The 19,138-nt window shown below is 40.7% G+C and overlaps 1 protein-coding gene across 2 annotated transcripts in view; it reads left to right on the top strand.

Annotated features, from left to right (window-relative positions):
- Positions 1-19,138, top strand: part of KYNU (kynureninase) — a 244,663-nt gene that overhangs the window by 66,400 nt on the left and 159,125 nt on the right. For both annotated transcript variants that reach the window (XM_073634233.1, XM_073634234.1), the window contains exon 4: positions 4,625-4,707. In XM_073634233.1, coding sequence (XP_073490334.1) covers positions 4,625-4,707 — 83 coding nt within the window. The remainder of the gene's footprint in view (positions 1-4,624; positions 4,708-19,138) is intronic.

The raw sequence follows: 19,138 nt of genomic DNA, 5'->3' as shown, positions 1-19,138 counted from the left end.
CAACAGGGGCATGTAATTACAATTCTTGATCTAATATTTCACAGCAGAGCCCTGTGAGGGCTTACAGTGTTGTGGCCACAGCAACACCTAAGGCCCAAATTTCTGCTGAGTATATAGGGCAGGACCCTACTTTCAAACAACTAACTTACAAACGACTCCTACTTGCAAACGGAAGGAGACAACAGGAAGTGAGAATAAATCATACCTAGGAAGGGAAATTCTCTCCTGTAAGAGTTAATATGGGAAAACCATTTCTCCTTTCCACTGATGCTTTCCAATCCATTGGGACAAAAAGTGAGGTGAAATCTTCTGAAGAGGAGGAAAGACAGCAAAACAAATGTCACAGGGGTGATAACCCTTCCCTATGTTTTCCAAAAAGCTTAAAAAAGATTTTTTGGCTGGAGCTAAACACGTTAAAAATGTACCCGTTCAAAATTACAAAGAGATTCTACTTAACAACAAACCTACAGCCTGTATACTGCTGTTCAGAGTATATAGGGCCTGGTGGCCCCACACCTTTCCTTATTTTAATTTGGGTGCGGGGTTCCCCTTAATATCCATACAAGACCCAAAGGGCCTGGTAATGGACTGGGGGGTACCCATGCCGTTTGTCTCACTGATTTTCATCCATATTGCCAGGACCCGACATTACATTAAACCCGCAAGCAGTTTTAAATGAGATTTTTTCCTTTAAAAATGACATTTGGTGCAGGGACTGTTCTAAACACGGGAAACACGCGTCACTTTACAGGCATACTATAGACACCCCTCAGGTACGATATTTAAAGGAATATTTCACTTTTTTTTTTTTTACTTTAAGCATCATTAAAATCACTGCTCCCGAAAAAACGGCCGTTTTTAAAAGTTTTTTTTGCATTGATACATGTCCCCTGGGGTAGGACCCGGGTCCCCAAACACTTTTTAGGACAATACCATGCAAATTAGCCTTTAAAATGAGCACTTTTGATTTCGAACGTTCGAGTCCCATAGATGTCAATGGGGTTCTAACGTTCGTGCGAACTTTCGGTCCGTTCGCAGGTTCTGGTGCGAACCGAACCGGGGGGTGTTCGGCTCATCCCTACTTAGTAAGCTCCCAGGTGGAGTCAAAAGTATGGTAGATCCTCACAGGACATATGATCCTCTACATCAAGGGTCTCAAACTGGGGGCCCTCCAGCTGTTGCGAAACTACAAGCCCCATGAAGCATTGCAAGGCTGACAGTAACAAGCATGACTCCCTCAGGTAGAGGCATGAGGGGAATTGTAGTTCCGCAACAGCTGGAGGGCCACCAGTTTGAGGTCCCTGCTCTACATGTTTCCTGGTCAAGGACCGCAAATAAAAATCTTCCGTAATAGCTAAGTAGATAAAATAGAATTGTATATAGATACATAAGTGGTGTATTGGCAAAAAGCCATTACACCACTTATGTACCTATATACAATTTTATTTTATTTACTTAGCTATTGCGGAAGATTATATCATCCACGGTTGCACATCCCCCATATCCGCAGTAGGGGAAATTGGTGGTGTCTTGGCTGCACTCTGGCATTCTGGACTTTTTGGTAAGCGGTGATGCATCCCTCTCCCCCCCTTTTTTCCCCTTCTGTGATCTAATTTATTTGATGTTTAGTGTATATGTGAGCAGTTTTTCTATACATGTATACAATAATGATGTTGTACTTTTGATTATTGCATATAACTTGCTATTGTTATCTTCATTTTAGACATCCTCCTGATGAAGCGGTCCTTGACCGCAAAACATGTAGAGTATGTCGCCGTCATTGTGTTTATATGTCCTATGAGGATCTACCGTACTTTTGACTCCACCTTGGAGCTTATTAAGTACCAGCACAATTGTATAAACAGTCACCCCTATTTTATATTTTGTCTTGTCTTGAACATTCAAATGTAATGTTCATGTGTGTTTTTTATTTATATGTATAATAAAAAAATGTTTTCAAATATATGTACTGCTTTACTGGTACTGAGATAGTCCTTTCCCCTGTTTTTTTTTTTTTTTTTTTTTATTTGGGGGGGGGGGGGGGCATTTTTCCTCTGTTTTCATCTTGTGATCTGGCCAGTAGTACACCTCCTTTATTAGAATGCCACCACTTTGGATGAAGGCACAACAGAGACACCTTTTGGACAGCAGCATTGTCACTCTTGGGTAAAGGGAAGTGTTATGCCGCGTACACACGACCGGACTTTCTGGAAGAAAAGGTCCAACAGAATCATTCCGTCGGACATTCCGATCGTGTGTGGGCGTCATCAGACTTTTCCTTTCTAAAATTCTGACGGACCTAGAAATAGAACATGTTTCAAATCTTTCCGACTGACTCAATTCCTATTGGGAAAACCGTTCGTCTGTATGCTAGTCCGACGGACTAAAATCAATGCAAGGACAGCTATTGGCTACTGGCTATTGAACTTCCTTTTTCTAGTCCCATCGTACGTCATTGCGTTCTAAACAAACGGACTTTGGTGTGATCGTGTGTAGGCAAGTCCGTTTCAGCGGAACTCCGCCGGAAAGACCGTCAGAGTCTACTCTAAAGGAAAGTCCGGTCGTGTGTACGCGGCATAAGAGTTACTAGCAGATTAAGATATACAAGCAAATTGATGCTAGACTGCAGCTAACACTCTTTAAGCAGTTACAGCAACAGTTTTGTTCCTTTTAAGACACAGGTTTTACATAATTGAAAGCTGACCATTGTAAATGTGACAGACCCAACCAGGACAGGGGCTTTTGGAGAGGACTAGGGGCAAGCCTCCTACCCACTGATTATGGCCTTTGGAGAGAGCAGATCATTCTCTAATGATGGACAATGTAATGGACGCTGAGAGCGAGGCTTGGATTAATTCTCTGAATAAGGACAATACAGCTTCCCTTCTGGAGTGGAGGGAAAGGTGCAGTATTAACATTGTACAGGCTAATGATCAGAGGGAATATGGTGGCTGTCCTGCAGACTGGGTTGGAGAGGCACCTTCACTTACGACAGAAATATTTATCAACCATAATCCTCAAGAGATCTATGAAGATAAATAATTCCACTTTATTAGACTGCTGCTGGGACATTGTATGTCTTCTGATGACTTTTCTAGTTGACAGAATACACAAGATTGTGTCTCTCCCATTGTTAATTGGGTCACCTATTGTTTCTGTCTGTCTGCTAGTATTGTGTCCACTCCGCCTTTGTTAGCAAACTATTGTGGGATGTTATATATTTTTAATTAGATTATTGGTTAATTAATATCACTGTTAGTAGTTGGCTGTTAATTGGATTGGTAATTGAAGTTGCATTATCATGCTAATATCTTCAAGAGGGGAATGTCCTCCTGTGGGGTATAAAGTATGTGTCTGAGTTTCAATAAACAGCCATTCTTTTGGTTCTATCCCAACATCTTGTCTGTGTACGATGCTTGGGGTAAAAAGGGCTGGTATTCTCAGTCTGCTGGAACGGTTTGGAGGGCAGGAGACACTGTTATTGGCAGAAGCACCTAATCGGGGTGCTAAGTGGTTCTGTCACTGTAAGGACCCGTGTTAGTGTTAAATGGCTTGTCTCTGCCTTCTAACTGCTACATCCGCAGGACAGCTTGTGAAATTCACCAATGAGTATTTCTTGAAATGTAAACCATGTTAGAGTGGCTATGACTCCCTTTTCCGTTCTAAATTTAGTTGAATTCCAAATAGTCACACCGATACAGAATAGTTTGATTTACTAAGGGCAAATAGACTGTGTTTTGCAAGTGCAGTTGCACTCATTTTCCCCAGAGCTTAGCGAATGTAGTAAAGCTCCACATTGTAAAGAATACCCAATCAGGTGCAAGAGAAAAAAAAAACATAATTTTTGCTTGCACATGATTGGATGATGGAAATCAGCAGAGATTCACCGCATTGAATAAAAGAGAAGTAAAAGATTTTTTTTTCCCCAGTTATACTTACCTCGGTGGATGCAGCATCAGTCCAATGCTGCATCTGTCCCCCGGCACCTCCACACTGATAACTGCGCGATCGAACACCGCCGATCGGTCAGTTTTCAGAGCTCCGTGAGCAGAGAGCTGTAGACTGTCAGTTACAGCTCTCTGCTCGCTCATTGGATCGCTGGGCTGTGGAGGAGCGGGGACCTGCCGTCTCAGGCTCTCAGCGATTCACTGAGAGGCTGAGACTGGTGTCAGTCCAGGAACCTGGCAGATCCAGACTTCCATTGTCGGGATGACACGGTGCCTGGACTGACATTGATGACGTGAGTAGAGAGTGGACTTCAGTCCGCTCTCTGCTGAAAACGGGTCACAGGAGTGCAAAACGAATTGCACTCCTGTGATCCATAGGAGAAGTACAGCCAAACGAGCTTTGGCTGGACTTCTCCTTTAAGCTCTAGGGAAAATTAGTGCAACTGCACTTGCAAAGTGGAGAGTCTATTTGACTTTAGTAGATCAACCTGAATGTGTTTTATATATTTGCCTGGATTTTTTTTTTTATATTTATCTATTCTAAAATATTTGACCAATACAGTAGAGCGATAACTTATTGTATGATTTATTAGTCATTGTTCATCAGACCATAATTATTTTAGTTACTAGTCAGACATTTTGTGAATATATTTATGACTTGTGCTATTTCTCTTTAGGGGCGTTCATGGCCATTTCATCGGCAATCGTCCGTGGGCACTGAGCGATGAATGCATTGTGGATCTTATGGCAAAACTTGTTGGTATGTGTCATATTTACTTTAATTACAGACAATTTTCTCCCAATTTTTTTCTAATTTCTCCAGCTAGTATTAGGCACTCTAAGCCATTCTTTAACAGCTATGCAAAATTTAATGTGATCTATGCACTAATATCTTCCAAGCATCTGAAAGGGTAGAATCACAGGGCATTTGACTCAAATTCAAAAATGTAATATGTTGCAATTTACCAATCATTAGCTGTGGTGGCTGCATTAGCTTTCTTTTCTTTGGCTTTTTCCCCTCTGTTTTCATCTCGTGATCTGGCCTCTTGTATTAGAGTGCCTGTAGGCAGGTGCAGTCTACTTTTTCCACTGTAGATGGAGCTCATTCGCAGCGGCAATGCAGGTGGAGGTGGAAGTCGAGAAGAACCTGGTTCCTCTTTGGTTTCCTCTGTCACAGGAAAGCAGCTGTCTGACTGGATGCTGGCACCCCATGTGACTCTGGTGGCCATCTTGGGTCAGGCAGAATCTATTTATGACACTGGCTCCCGGGTTTGGGTGCATTTTTTGGGTGACTAGAGTAGGAACAGGTCACCTGTCTGCCAGGGACAGTGCTTGGTTTCAGGGAAAGGTTCTGGAGGAGTAGGGAAAGTGCAGGGACACACCATTCTTCCTGGAAGGCTTCCCGATTGGGCACAGACTGGCAAGGCCACACTCCTTTACTCGGGATAGAAGCCGTCGGCACCCTTGGTCCACCACTCTACTGCCACTTTACTGTTACAAATTGGAAGTGGTCCCGGTCGGGCTGCCTTCCCACTGTGCCTGTTTGTTTCTGCTGAACTTCTGCTTTTCCACCTGGACTCTGTGTGTTTTCAAAGAGTTTTTTTCCTTTTGGGGTAAAGGTTTTACACAAATAAATAAAAGCTGATCATTTTAAACCACCCTTTTTGAAAAACAACAGACTTGCTGGCTGGATAACCAGATGAAAACTGAAGAAAGCAAACCTAAAAGGAAAAAGAATGCAGCTGCAATCACATCTTAGAATTGGTACTGCAATATAATGAATGTTTGCTTTTGAGTTTAATACCACTTTAAAGTCCAATTGAAGCCCCTGTATTATTTGAGGCTTCATTCAGGCTTTAACTAGATGTAGCACCTTTACAAAACAAGACGGCATGACACCTTCACTTTTTCTCTTTTGGGAAAACAAGGTTATGCTTTTTCTGGGGTATGTAAAAATCCAATATTGACTATGATAAAATAAAAACTTTCAATGTTAAGTCTTTTTCTGAATCTCTTTCTATTAAGTCTTGTTTCAATGCTATCCAAATGCTGAGCAAGACAAAGCCAGGTTTAATGGTTAGAGAAAGAAGAATATAAAATAATACAGCAGGAAAAATACCAGCACATCATTTTGAACCAACCATTGTTTTCTAGGAACAGATGCATTTTTTAAAAGAATGCTTTTAGAAAATCAATTTATTCATACTAAATAATGGTGGTTTTAAGTGATATTCTGGGATTTTTTCCTGCTGTATTATTTTAACATTTTATTTTTTAATATCTATGATACTAGACATTAAACTCAGCTTCGTCTTGCTCAGCATTTGAATAGCATGGGAAAAAGACTTAATAGAAATCTATTTTTGGACAGTGATGGATTATTTCAATCACTGTTTTGGGTGATCCCAGAGAGAGTGGTATTTGTTTAATTAATCATGAAAGTGAAGGATCAGCTTTTCATGCAAAATTATGTTTGCTTGATAGCAGGGAGTGCTGGATTGCATTTATAAGTTGCAGTAGACTGATATTACACTGAGGCCAGAGCCATAGATATATTTTTTTCCTGGGGAGGAGGGGGCAGGCTTGGGCACCCAGACGAGAGAAATGGGATGGTCCATGTAGCACATCATGGTGAATTTTAGGTGTGGCAACCTTACACAGTGGTAGGGGCTTATAACTTGAGCTTACTCACTGTGTATATGGTAACATGGATCAGTCCTTGTACCCACAAAATGCTTCAATTACTGTGCCACATGCAAGAGTCTCAGGTTTCAGGGTTATAAGCAAGGAAACAATTAAACCTCTGTAGTGTATGAATATGCTTTTACCAAACAAAATGCTGTACATACAAAGTATTACAATTTTAGGAAAACAATACACAACCTATACACATGCCCAAACTCTCTATCTTTCCCAGCAAATTAGCAGGGACACTGTACGCAATACGTATACTAAACAGCTACTTAACTTGGGTTTCCTGGTGATGGAAGTCCTCTCTTCTTCCCCTACTTCCTGTAGCATCTTTTATTGTCCTTAGTTCATGAAGCAGTCCAACAGGTTTGTTAGTGCATGAATAGGCAAATCTTAGCTTCTGAACAATACTGTACATGGTCTTAAAATGTTGTTTCATATTTATGCTATAAAAAAATCACAAAAATTGCCATAGCAGCACACCTTCGGATACTATCAAGGTTTCCTTGGCAGAGCTCTACTAGCAACAGAGAGACTCTATAAACATCAAGCGATTTGTAATAAACATACGAGTGGCCAAAGGCCTCTTACCACACCAACGGTTCACAGATGTCATCCTGATAATGCTGCTGGACTGGAAAAAGGGGTTAGCAAGGCGGGCCACAGACCCCATATTCCTCTCCTATGGTGTCTCTGATCAGCAGAGAGCAGAGTGGGACGTGGAGATGCATTATAGAACCTCTCTGATGGTCTAATGAAAGAGTGCAGCATGCTTTTGTGTTAAAAACATCAACCATATTTTGTCTGTGGTGTGTGGTGTTCAGCTTGATTATGGATTAAATCATTGCAACTATAGGCATCTTCCTGCAGTGCATGGCCACTTCTTCTACTCTCTGATGGTCTGCTTGTTGTTTTTCCTCTCAGCCTGTGCACAGAGTCTGCTCATGGCTCTCCTCCATCTGTCCTCCTAGCTTTCCACATTTTTTCTCCACAGTCCTGTGCCTGGCTCTGGTTTTCATAGGCTGGGGATTTAGTTCCCGGCCATTCTTCCTCCTTCCTCCCTCTCAGCCGGTTCAGTGGACAGGGCTCATGTGGACAATCAAAGTCTTCCCGGTCCTCTCCTCTGGCAGCCTGTCAATCCCTTGGCCAGGGGTAGAAGTAACTGTGACTAACTCAGATAGCAGTTTGAAATTGACTAACCAATTGCTAGACTTGTCAGGCTTCACAAGTTTGTTGCACAATTGCAGAAATTCTGAATTGCATGACTCTAGATCAACTTCCTTTTCAAACATTCTACAAGTCTGCTGCAAGTTCTGCTTCAGTTATGTTGTGCAATAGTCATCCCACCACAGGGGCCACTGTGACTTGCAGAGCTTTTACTGTAGACTCACCACTACAACTTTGGTCTTGCTAGAGACTTGCTACAAATTGGAAAAGTGTCTAAGTGACTAAAACGTGTGCTTCAAGTGCTCTTCAAGTGTACAACTTGCCAGAGTAAATGTGAAGTAGGTTAACAAGACTTACAATTCAACACTGCCACAAATTTCTGGCAAGTTATTCTTGCTATCTGGGAAGGTGCTTGATCTGACTTCCATATTAAAGGGGCCACCAGCCGGGCTACACTTGCCTAGCTGCTGCACTTGCACCATGGATGGAAACTCTGGTGGGGGGGGGGTTGTAACCCCATATGTCCCTATCTATGTTTCAGACTCTGGCTAAACGGTGGTTACTTGTAATGCAAAGGGAGGCTTAAACTGCTGCGGAAGTGGTACTGGATCCACAAATCTGCATATTTTTTTATTTTTTTGGACTCAAAAATCCAACACGGTACATGCACTGAATGGCTTCTGCTAAACCTCAACAACTTGTTTCAACACATGCAATTGGTAAAAAAAAAGGAGTATAACACTATTCTTGATATCCGAGTCCTTTATGATGAACCAGTCATTTGAAAGAGTGTGGAATTACTCTCACTAGAACACAGAAGTTCTGATGCTACCCCAGCTTTGGTGAAGCTCAGCTTATTTTTTTCTAGGCCCACCTCCACTTTTCCCAAATCCCTCATTGAAACCCCCCCCCCCGTCTTTTCAGTGATGTCAAGGGACTTCACCTCTGGTTTTGGTGCTGGTGATGTTCTTACTGCTGGAGAGCGTGGCACTTATATAATGATGTGTGAGCAATGCACTTCCCAGGAGTACTGTGAACCAAGGCCGGCCTGATAACATCCCTGAATTCCACAAATTCAGCAACTTTGCAGGCACACTATGAGTTGAGTCCAGTTAGGAGCACGTCACTTCTGGGACTTATCTTTATTACTTAAATGTGACAGGTTTACCATAATCCAGGAGGATACACTCAGGTTGTGATAGGAGAGAAGCACAAGGAGCAGGTATCCCAGCACCTCCCCTCCCCCCTGCTGCCCATTCATAGAAGTTTTTGTATTTCCTGAATGAGTACAAAGGCTTCTGTGAATGGGCAGAAAGAGGTGAGGGGTGGGCATAGCAGTTCCAGTGACTCTGCTCTTGAAGATTTTGAACCACAGCAAGCAGCATCAGAGCTCCAGAAGTTGTAAGATGGGGATAATAGAGATAGGTTTACAAGACAGCAGGCTCTTCATTGAACGTAACTCATAGTATGCCTGTCTTTTTTTACAAAATAGCTGAATTCTTGAAGTTTAACTTTAAATATAATTTTTTTTAAACCAGAGTTCAATGTCACTTTAAGATCAACAGGTATTTTTTTTGCACTTAACAGTCAGATATAACAAAACTCTTCCAATAGTAGATTCACAAGACCAAAAGGAAGCAGATAAGTAAAGTTCATACATACATTTTTAAATTTCATTTCCCAGTGTCTATGAACCAGAGACCAGTGGAACTGGGGACTTTGTGAAAGCAGTAATGTGGAAAGCAGTGTTAGTGATGCCAACGAGCTGATTCAGCACAGGGCGTCTGACGACAGATAGAATCAGAGTGATGAAGTGTATATGCAAAAAGGCAAAGTGCATTTAAATTAGAGTGATTGGACGGCTATTCATTAAAATGGTAGCAAGTGATTTATACAGCACTATGCAGAGCCTGCTCCTATTCCCGGCCATTATTAGTTCTCTAATACCCAACTTCTATTAATCACTTGAGGAAGATTGCATAACCCTTACTATCAGCGTCCATTTGAAAGCAATATAACCAAATTAGAATTCAGAAATCTATTTAAAGACACCTACAATTCTGGTAAAAAGTACATGTCATGTAAACTAAGTTGATTTGGGGTGGATTTAAGGGTACCAGTGGCTTTAAATAGATCCTAAAAGGTTAAGAAAGATGCTTTTGAGTGCTGAGTTGGTCCTATTACAAAGATCACTAATGACTCAAACTAAACTTCTATAAATACAAAAAAAAAATCATCTAAATAAAGGAAATCATAGAGTTCATTTTTTTTTTTATTCAAACTAATTTTGTCTAAGCTATTCAATTAGCAAAAGTGAGAGTTGAGCAAAATTTGGCCAAAGGCAATTCGCAAAAATATCAGCTCTGCCAAAATCACGCCACTCATCCTTAATTCAGATCTACAGGGCTGACATCCCGCCATGCTAAAACTTTGTTCCATATAATAACATATAAGTAAGTTTAAAGTGCTTGTAAAGGGAAAATATATATATATATGCAGGTATATATAACAAACATGTCTATACTTACAGTACCTGCTCTGTGCAATAAGCAGCCCAGATCCTCCTCGTCTTGGGGTTCCCCGCCAGGGCTCCTGGCCCCTCCTCTCTTGCTGGTGCCCCCAATAGGAAGTTGCCAACTCTCATGAGGGCATGCTCCCGAGACCTGCTACTGCATCCATTGACACAATAGCAGGACTCAGCCCTGCCCCCCCCCCCCGCTCTCTCATCAATGTAGTTGATTGGCAGGAGTGGGAGCCAATGGCTCCCGCTGCTCTTGATCTGCCCAGGGAGGAGGGACAAAGACAGGGAAGCCACAGTTCTCACTCATAGCACTAGATCATGATGGGGATCAGATAAGTTAAAAGAGGGTGAGGGGGAGAGTCTGTGACCCCTGAAGTTTTTTTTTTCCTTAATGCATAGAATGCATTAAAGTGGTTGTAAAGGCAGAAGTTTTTTTTATCTTAATGCATTCCTGGAGTTCAGGAACCCAGAAGATAGCAGAAATCTTTGTAGTAGGTGAGCCTTGTACATACATACATACAGTACACATGTAGCACCCTCCTAGGTAGGTGCTAGAAGCGGACTATAGTTTTTGGTCTTTCTGCTTACCAGGAAGATGGTCAGGTAAAACTTAGAGTGCTCTCTGCTTACCAGGGAGCAGGATCTATTGGTTAGGTCTGTTCATTGTACTCAGGTGCAGCTCTGCTTGTTCTGACTGTCCCTCACTGGTCCAATAGGGAGGCATATTGGACAGTGGAAGAGGACCTGACAAGTGACTGCACAGGCTTTGTTACAGTCCTGGCTATTGGCAGAGGAAAAGTGCTGCATTGCATGTTGGGATACTGTATAAAAGCCCAGGGCACATGTGAGATGAGAGTTTGTTGAATCGGGGAGCAGACTCCAGGAGGGAGGGGAGGCTGCCCTCTCCTCTGTGGAGGCTGTCATGCAGCCTTGGGTGGTCGACCCAAGGGCCTAGAGTTAAAGAGTCAGAGAGAAGCTGAACCCAGAGGTCCTGCAGAGCTGACTGGAAGGGAGACACCAGCAAGGCTCTGATTCTGCCTACTGTGAGTACAGATATGTGTCTTTGGGGCCTGTCAAGTGAGGGCCACCCTCTTCAGCTAGAAGAGTCAGTGGACTGGTGTCAGTCAAGGGGATGCTAGAGAGTATCCTTAAGATAATGTAGTGCATCAAGTCTGCTGCTAGTGAGAGCAAGAAGACTTAAATCCTCCATACATGTGGCAGTATGGTTAAAGCAGTGAGACTGCTTTCACAAATAATCCGGTGAGGACAACTGAGAGTTGTCCTTATCCACTGTGAATAGTTCAAGTTGGAGTATCCCACTAATCCCTTCTTCCATCCAAGTTCCAAATAAAATACAAAAACACAAATACCCTGGACTGGTCATTGAGCAACGAGTAAGCGGGAGTAAGGGGGATAAGTGTAAACCCCTAGAAACCAGCTGTAGGTAACTAGAGAGAGGCCTATGAAATCAACACTCAGGAAGCCCTGCGGGGACAGAGCTAAACATACATACATACTGTACATACTTACGTTGGTCAAAGCTCACCCAATGTAACTTTATGAAAATTGCCATACTTGAATTTCAGCTTTAACTTTCTAGGAAAGGATTAGATTCGTACATTACTTTAGTTGACAAAAAAAACCCCAAAAAACATGAATGGAGGAATAGGAGAGTCAACAGGAACTGGTTAAAATTGTGAAATAAAGGTCATAATACTGTATACAAAGAACCATTTATTCTCCATGGTGTACAGTCTAAAATACAACAGCAAAAAAAGTCCTGCACTTACTACAAAGATATAAATGGCCGACTCCATTAAATGTCCTGCTTTTGACATTTCAGTTGCCTATGGCTCTGTATCTAGTAAAGGTTAGGACATGGTCTTCTTATAAAGCTGAACACCAGGAACATGCAGCAATATAAAAAGAGACATCTACTAGGATTCAATTCATGGTAATCCTAACATGATATATTGATTTTGCGGAGTTAACACCCTAGTATGTTGAATCAAAAATGCCCCAAGTAAAAGAAAGGGGTTGTCATGCAGATAAACACTTGCAATAATTAGTATATAACTACTTAATTGCCAAAAACAAAAACTTTATTGAGCTATATAACGATTCATTTCACTATATCTAAAATATCTGGAAGTTCACGATACTTCCTTACAATATATATATATATATATATATATATATCTATATATATCTATATATCTATATAGATATATATACATACATAGATATATACATAGAGATATATATATATAGATAGATAGATAAATATCTATATATATATCGAGATATATCTCTATATCAATCATCTGAACATATCAAATGACTGTCCCTATAGGTTCATCAATGTACAATTGTAATATATTATTATTATTGATATTCTTATTATTATGTATATTGTAGTATATATTATAGTACTGTATACAATATATTATTATATTATCAATGTATAAATTATATTTATATATTGATAATATAATAATATATTGTATACAGTACTATAATATATACTACAATATATATAATAAGAATATCAATAATATATATTTTTTATTATTTATTATTATATTATTTTATAATGTTATTATATTATATTTATTATGACTGTGTTACAATATAATAATTGTAATATATTGCACAGTATAATTGTATACCTAAAAATTGTTGATATAATATAACTATTGTATATTGTAGACTGATAAGAACCTATAGGAAGAGTCATTTGATAAGTTCAGATGCTAAATATATATTTTTTATTTGAAGGGAAGTGTGGGGGGCTTGCAGATATATGGTATTAAAAATGATTTTATACTGTTTAACATAATAAATTGTTTAGTTTTTGCAATTAAGTAGTAAGATTTTGCAAGCAAAATAGCAAGGTAATAGCAAGGTCCCCTTATTAGCAAACTTTGGCTGGAAAGAAGGCCCCCTTCTACTGTATGTATTTTACTTGTGTATTTATCTATTTGCAGTTTATCCCACTGCAAATCCCACGTATGCATTTTTCCATCTGTTTGTATCTCTGAGACAGGTACTCTTTAATCCCCCCTACTCTAAACTTTATGGGCCATATATTTTTTTTTTTCAAATGTTCTTTTGACTTTAAATTTTTATTGTTATATGAAATGCCCCCATTCATCCGCCCTCATTATCAGGTAATATTTATCTTCTGTCAAAATAGCCGAGTGCCCTTTCTACCATCACGGCAGCCTTTAAAACCGCCGGAGTCTTGAATATATTAACATTGCTCCTGTATAGAAGAAAACAACACTGGGATTAATCTGCAGAGTTTGTTCATTTCTTTACTTACAGTGACCTGAAATCTTATGGCGGGAGCTGGATATCCATGATCAGAATTTATAATTAAGGGTTTCGGGTCATTAAGAGACAATGTACTGTAAGAAAGGGAAGATGGTGGAAATACTCACTTCAAGCAATTAGACGTGTGGTTTGTGTTTCCAGTCTGCCCCAGAGCATAACTTGCTGGGGTCAACTGGTTAGCATGCACAGCATGAAAATTCAGGCTTATATGTAAGCCTCACCTGAATGACATTTTTGCTTATTAACGTAATGCATACCATAAAGAAAATGTAATTTTGCAACATAAAATATTTTAATGTTTTACATTCTTTATTGCTGAATTTCTGCAGGCTCTTTGCAGCTACTTCCTGTCTGCATGCACTGCAGTGATGACATTTCTAGGGTGTCACAATAGCGGAACAAGCCTGCGTAATGTGTGTTGAAACAGACAGTTGTAGTCTCTATCAGAAGCCCCTATTGCAGGGTCACAATGTAGGAGCACAACTGGGACACAGGAACAGAGAATTGTCACTATGCAGTATGGCTTCTTTCACATTAGCCGTAATGCTTACTGCTGTCTGAAAAGCGATCCATGGTGGATTGCGTTTCAGATGGATTTACAGCTGTGGCTGACAGGCCTTTTACTGCCTCCTCCAATGGGAACACTAGTTCTGGCATACCTCCCAATTTTTTGAGATGAGAATGAGTAAAAGTATGTAGGCATAGCACACACCCCCTGTCACGCCACCTTAACGACTTGCTTACTGGGCACTTTCACCCCCTTCCTGCCCAGGTCAATTTTCAGTGCTGTCACACTTTGAATGACAATTGCACGATCATACTACACTGTACCCATATGAGATTTTTTATCATTTTCTTTTTAGAAAAATAGAGCTTTCTTTTGGTGGTATTTAATCACCTATATATAAGAGATGTATGTTATACGTGCCCACCTATCAAAACATCGCTCCGCGCCTAGTACAAAACCACCAACAGTATAGAAGCAGCACCAATAAAATATGTTGTATTAATCAGCAGCTACTTAAAAAGATAGATTATGATTAAAAGCAATAAAAATATTTTTTAATAAAAATTCTTTCAATATTGCAGCAGCGCTTCATGTCCAGATCGCCAGGACACACTTTCATATATAGTTCATTATATGAAACGAATATTGTGGTGAGGATCCTATAATGTTCTGTGAGAGAAGGTATTTCTTCCACCAAGCGTTACACCACGTGCGGACAACCCCTAATGAAATTGCACTCACCAGAAATCCAGCAAACATCAGCTTTGAATGGTAATAAAAGGTCTGCACCGATTCCTAAACGACCACCAGATGTCAGCATAACCCTTGGTAGCTCCAATAAAATATGTGGGAGAAATGGAATGTCCACATAGTGTGATATTGCTAAAACACTTTATTTAAAACATCCAGATATCCCCCCATAAGTAATAAGCGTACCAAAGAATATTAATAAAAGAGCAAATAAGAAAGTGCACTGTGCCTGTTGCGTATTCCAATCGGGCAGGTGTTAGGAGTGTTCGCCGTATGGAGCTACAACCATACGCTTCCTGATTCCTCCCTGGTCTGTGGAGCGCACGCGTCACTTCCGGTAGTTCATGTCTCTGACGCGTTTCGTCACTTCCGGACTTCGTCTGAGGGCGTGAACTATCAGATGAGAGGCCAGTATTTATATCAGTGACAGGCGTAGCAACCAATCAGGGGAGACAAAACACAAGCGGGGCCGTAGACTTATGCCTATGTGCAAGTTACTGTCAGCAGTGAGTGAAAAAGGCTCTCCCACCTATATTCTCCTATAGTTTAAACTTGATTGGTGCTAAACAAGCCCCTTACCGGACTGAAATGGAAGTTGACATAAAAAAATGACATATAAACTAAGTACGTAAATGCTCAAAAATATACTTCATATACGCTGCGAGCGATTTTCACCCGCAAAGATGTAAGAACAAAGTAACGTTAATTAACAGCGGCTAAAAGACAAAAAATCAAACCTATGACATAGCCTGCATAATAAACAATTTATTCTATGGATAAATTAAACTTATTTCTCAATAAGGTACATATATGGTAAATGGTACCCGCCATCACTAGGTACATAAACCACATATTAAAACATTCGAAATTATGTGCAAAATGTTAATGTATGATAAATATAATAATTAATAATATTCAAATATTTAAGTCCGGTAAGGGGCTTGTTTAGCACCAATCAAGTTTAAACTATAGGAGAATATACGTGGGAGAGCCTTTTTCATTCACTGCTGACAGTAACTCGCACATAGGCGTGAATCTACGGCCCCGTTTGTGTTTTGTCTCCCCTGATTGGTTGCTACGCCTGTCACTGATATAAATACCGGCCTCTCATCTGGTAGTTCACTCCCTCAGACGAAGTCCGGAAGTGACGAAACGCGTCAGGGACGTGAACTACCGGAAGTGACGCGTGCGTTTCACAGACCAGGGAGGAATCAAGAAGCGTATGGTTGTAGCTCCATACGGCGAAGGCTCCTAACACCTGCCCCATTGGAATATGCAACAGGCACTGTGCACTTTCTTATTTGCTCTTTTATTAATATTCTTTGGTACGCTTATTACTTATGGGGGGATATCTGGATGTTTTAAATAAAGTGTTTTAGCAATATCACAATATTTGGACATTCCATTTCTCCCACATATTTTATTGGAGCTACCAAGGGTTATGCTGACATCTGGTGGTCGTTTAGGAATCGGTGCAGACCTTTTATTACCATTCAAAGCTGATGTTTGCTGGATTTCTGGTGAGTGCAATTTCATTAGGGGTTCCCCGCACGTGGTGTAACGCTTGGTGGAAGAAATACCTTCTCTCACAGCATATTATAGGATCCTCACCACAATATTCGTTTCATATAATGAACTATAAATGAAAGTGTGTCCTGGCGATCTGGACATGAAGCGCTGCTGCAATATTGAAAGACTTTTTATTAAAAAATATTTTTATTGCTTTTAATCACGGTATTTAATCACCACTGGGTTTTTTGCCAAATAAACAAAAAAAAAAAAAGACTGAAAAATTAGATAAAAATAAAAAATGTTTCTTAGTTCCTGTTATAAAATTTTGTAAATGAGTAATTTTTCTTCTTCACTGATGTGGACTGATATGCTGCCCTGGTGGGCACTGATGAGGCTGCACTGATATGTGGCACTGATGGGCACTGATTGACAGCACTGATGGGCACTGGTTGGCAGCACTGGTGGGCACTGATTGGCAGCACTGGTGGGCACTGATTGGCAGCACTGGTGGGCACTGTTGGGGCTGCACCTATCATCAGGACACTGATTATCAGTGTAGATGTCCCCTGTGTGGATTTGCCGTTTATCAGCTCTCCTCTCCTCATGCGCTGTCAGCGTGAGGAGAGGAATGCGGATGACTGGCAAATCTTGTTTACACTGTGATCAGCTATGATTGGACACAGTGATCACAGATGCCTGCAGATATGCGCCACAGGGAGTGCACGAGAAGTGTGATCATAGGAGGACGTCAATAGACGCCCTCCCGGCAATGTGTGACCATGCCGTAGCCGTCATTCGGCTATAGCCCGGTTGTGAAGAGGTTAAAGGAGAATTATACAAAATAAAATGATTAGTTAAACCCACAAGTGATTTTTTCCCACTATTATTCCTTTATATTGGCTTTTGAAATTTACAAATGCAGCAATTTAGAATTTGGATGAAAGGTTTAGCGCTGGAAAACACTTTTTGAAAAATAAAAAGTGCATTTTATATACAACTGTATAGATCAGACGGAAATGAGGGACAAATGAGGAGGAAAGAGGGACAGAGGGACTTTGTTCCAAAATAGGGACAGTCCCTCGAAATCAGGGACAGTACCTCAAAATAAGGGAAGCTATAATAAGGGATAGCAGTTGGAAGCTATTGTACTGGTGACCCTGGCGAAAACCAGGGTTTCCTGCAAAATCAGAGGCATTTCTTTTCACTTCCTGTTTTGGCAATGGGACAGAAAGTGAAGGGAAATCTCCCCAGTAGGACACAGATGGGAAAACAACAGAGCTGCCATGGGTTATAACCCACCTTTATTTTATCCAAAACAGAACAAAAAAAATGCTTTGCCTTTAGTTCTACTTTAACAGAAGAAAACTGGAAAGACTAGTAACATTGCTTAGCGATTTCAGTTCAGTGTGTAGCATCCTCCTAGATAGGTGATAGGATGAGTTAGATTTAGTTCTGGCTCACTGTGTTCAGTGGAGCTGGGTGTGTTTTTGGTTAGGTCAATTTAGCTTGTCTCACTGTATCCAGTGTGGCTGCAATTGATTAGTTAAAAAAAAAAAAAAAAAAAAAAAAAGGAAGAGGAAACCAACCAATAAGGAAATCCTTACAGCTTTTACCACATCCCAATTGCGATTAGAAAAAAGGAAGGGGTTGCCCCAAGGTGATGGTGTGGGCAAAAGGGTGGACAGGATATTGGAAATAGAATCATAGAAAATGTATATAAAAATATAAATGTTATTGGATAAATATATACAAAATAGAATAGAATATACAATAAACATCTAAAATCATGAAATTGAAATACATGTACAATAGAAATCAGCAGCTGATTGGATGTTAAGAGCACACAACATTACTAGACTGGAAGTCGATTGAATATGGTGGTCACAACAAGTCCCAACATGTTTCGGAAACAGAGAAAAGCCAAAAGGCTAAACAGACTCTGTATTCATTTCCGTCTTCAGGGGTTAGATGGAAGCATGCTGGTAACATTAGGACATATATTCCTAGACAGTGTTGCACAGCATTATTCGGATAGATGGTCCCTCACGCCTCAGACAGAAGGCTAAAATCGCATGGCAATATTCAGCAGATGAAAGCATAAAGGCATTTTATACTTTTAAAGGATTTTGGAAGATTCCCAGAGCACAAAAAGTAGGTGGTTGAGGATGATGTTTTCCCAGTGGGAGCTGCAAATCAGGGTACACAAGGACACCCTCAAACGGGCAAACCAACAAGTGCCTTAGACAACCGTTTAATAGCCAAGTGTCTGCAATTGCATGGATACCAAGGCTGCACAGTTAGGTCTGTTCAGTGTTTTCAGCTGCTGCCAGCCTCATAGCTCCCTCTACCATCCAAAAAATTAGCAGAACTTCCTGAATCATAGGTGTGGTGCTATGCAGATGGCAGAATAACTATTTATACAGCCCTGGCCAATCCCAGGGAACTGGGCCCTGAAGGCTGCTGGGAGACTGTATATATTATCTGAGCACACTGAGCCCAGGGTCTTTTCCCGAGGAGGATCAGTCCAGCCAGGAGGGCTGTACTTTATTGGATGCTGAAGCTGATGAGCGCTGACTGATGGGCTGTCTGCTGAAGATCTAGTCTGGTATCACTGGAGGAAAGTGTTGCTTGGAAGGAGGCAACCAGCTCTCCCTGGGCATTTTGTGAGTACAGACTGCTGAGAGATCTTAGAGACTTTTGGGCTGC

The sequence above is a fragment of the Aquarana catesbeiana genome, linkage group LG06 (assembly GCF_042186555.1).
Source record: "Aquarana catesbeiana isolate 2022-GZ linkage group LG06, ASM4218655v1, whole genome shotgun sequence".
NCBI classification, from domain to species: Eukaryota; Metazoa; Chordata; class Amphibia; order Anura; family Ranidae; genus Aquarana; species Aquarana catesbeiana.
This window is presented reverse-complemented; position numbering and strand designations above follow the sequence as displayed.